The sequence below is a fragment of the Penaeus monodon genome, chromosome 38 (genome assembly GCF_015228065.2).
Source record: "Penaeus monodon isolate SGIC_2016 chromosome 38, NSTDA_Pmon_1, whole genome shotgun sequence".
Classification (NCBI taxonomy): Eukaryota; Metazoa; Arthropoda; class Malacostraca; order Decapoda; family Penaeidae; genus Penaeus; species Penaeus monodon.
The window spans coordinates 18,984,438-18,986,498 of NC_051423.1; the positions used below are offsets into that span (position 1 = coordinate 18,984,438).

The 2,061-nt window shown below is 46.6% G+C and overlaps 1 protein-coding gene across 2 annotated transcripts in view; it reads left to right on the forward strand.

The window, feature by feature from the left end:
* The first annotated feature begins 728 nt into the window (after positions 1–728).
* LOC119596874 (low-density lipoprotein receptor class A domain-containing protein 3-like) overlaps positions 729–2,061 on the forward strand; it is a 7,119-nt gene continuing 5,786 nt past the window's right edge. For both annotated transcript variants that reach the window (XM_037946224.1, XM_037946225.1), the window contains exon 1: positions 729–859. In XM_037946224.1, coding sequence (XP_037802152.1) covers positions 757–859 — 103 coding nt within the window. In that variant the 5' untranslated portion in view covers positions 729–756. The remainder of the gene's footprint in view (positions 860–2,061) is intronic.

The window sequence follows — 2,061 nt, forward strand, 5'->3', positions numbered from 1 at the left end:
TTTGATCTAATCCCCCCTTGTGTAGTCCTGCCTCAAGTACACCTTAAGTCATTCACTCATCGCCTCGTTTATCCACCCTTTCCCCTTTCCAATACCATCCTACTGCTCTACGACTGTTGACGTATAGCACCTAATGATTAACTCACCCTCCTCAACCCTTTCCAATACTATACCTTCATACAGTGCTATCTGACCTTTGATGTCTAGCACATATATCCATTAACAATTAGGGGTTTAAGCCTTTAAATGCATATTATGGGGCCTTAAGATATATATTACGGGGCCTTAAACTGCATATTCTGGGGCCTTAAAATGGATATTATAGGCCTTTAAAATACATATTACGTTTACAGTCTTCTAATTTGCCAACTGATTTCTACCCACATTTGACGAACAAAGAAACAGATATTGGCAACAAAAGAGCACTAAAGAGGCCAGCCAGTGTCACCTGAGCTTGAACCCGTGACCCTCTTGAAACACCTCCTCTATCAGATCCTCTTAGATATCATACTGTAACGCGAATTTTTTAGAATAAAAAGTAGATCTTTGAATAAAATTACGAAAGCGAACTAGGCAGGTTTACTCGCTGGCAGATAAATTAACATTTGCCGCTTTCATGTGAAAAGTTCCCACAGAAACAGGTGTTGTAAGTCAAGTCACATTTTTATGTTATCGTTGTAGTATTACCCTGCTATGCCCGTGGTAATCGCTCTACATCTGGCAAGGTTTTCAGCACACCTTATAAAAGGGTATTCAATGGGAGAGCCGCACTGGTTGGCATCTGGTTCTTTGGACTACTCCACAATGCATTACTACACCTCGGCTTTGCTTTTGGGAGTGCTTGTTGCCTGCACGGGTGGTAAGTGTTTCTTTCTACTCTCTTTATCCTTAGCTGTTTGTTTGTTTGTTTGTCTGCCTGTTTATGTATGCATGTGTGTGTGTGTGTGTGTGTGTGTGTGTGTGTGTGTGTGTGTGTGTGTGTGTGTGTGTGTGTGTGTGTGTGTGTGTGTGTGTGTGTGTGTGTGTGTGCGTGCGTGCGTGTGTGTGTGTGTGTGTGCGTGTGTGTGTGTGTGTGTGTCTGTATATGTCTATCTGTCTATGTGTGCATGAGTGTGTGTCTGTCTGTATGTCTGTCTATGTATGTGTGTATGTGTGTATCTCTCTCTCTCTCTCTCTCTCTCTCTCTCTCTCCTCTCTCTCTCTCTCTCTCCTCTCTTCTCTCTCTCCTCTCTCCTCTCTCTCTCTTCTCTCTCTCTCTCTCTCTCTCTCTCTCTCTCTCTCTTCTCTCTCTCTCTCTCTCCTCCCGTCTCTCTCCTCTCTCTCTCTCTTCTCCTCTCTCTCTCTCTCTCTCTCTCTCTCTCTCTCTCTCCCCCCTCTCTCTCTCTCTCTCTCTCTCTCTCTCCTCTCTCTCTCTCTCTCTCTCTCTCTCTCTCTCTCTCTCCCTCTCTCTCTGTCTCTCTCTCTGTCTGTCTCTCTCTCTCTCTCTCCCCGTCCCCTCCCCTTATTCTAGCACGTCAGGCTTTGTGGTACGACGTAATTTTGATACTGCTGTATATCCCTTCCATTGGGTGCTCCATCCCCTCTTCGTCCGAGGCTGCGACTTCGAATTAGCTGGTCACTGCCAGAGTTCGAGTGAGGGGGCTGCCATTGTGGGGTTACCCTCCCCTCCCTCAGGATTGGGGCAGTCTGGGTCACTGCCGTCATAGCGACCTGGGTTGTCCTCTGCATCGCCACATTGGACTTTGCCAGAAAAATTAAATCCCGAGGATGAGAAGTCCAATTACTGAACACTTCTGGGAAGACCGGATCTATCATATGTTCATATTTGGTGGGCAGATTTCGAGCGATGCGCAGCGTCGGCGTAAACCTCCCCCTCTGAGCTAGGGACGGATTTAGGGTCACTCACGGCTCCAGAGACGCTCGAACCCCCGAATCCTAGATCGGTATTCGGACGTCTTAACCCAGATTTATTTCTTTTCGGGGAGTGGCGTTAAAAATCCTCTTAGGAAAAAGAGGTGATCTTTTTTTCTCTTTGCCCTTCGACGTGAGTGCTTAGGGCTG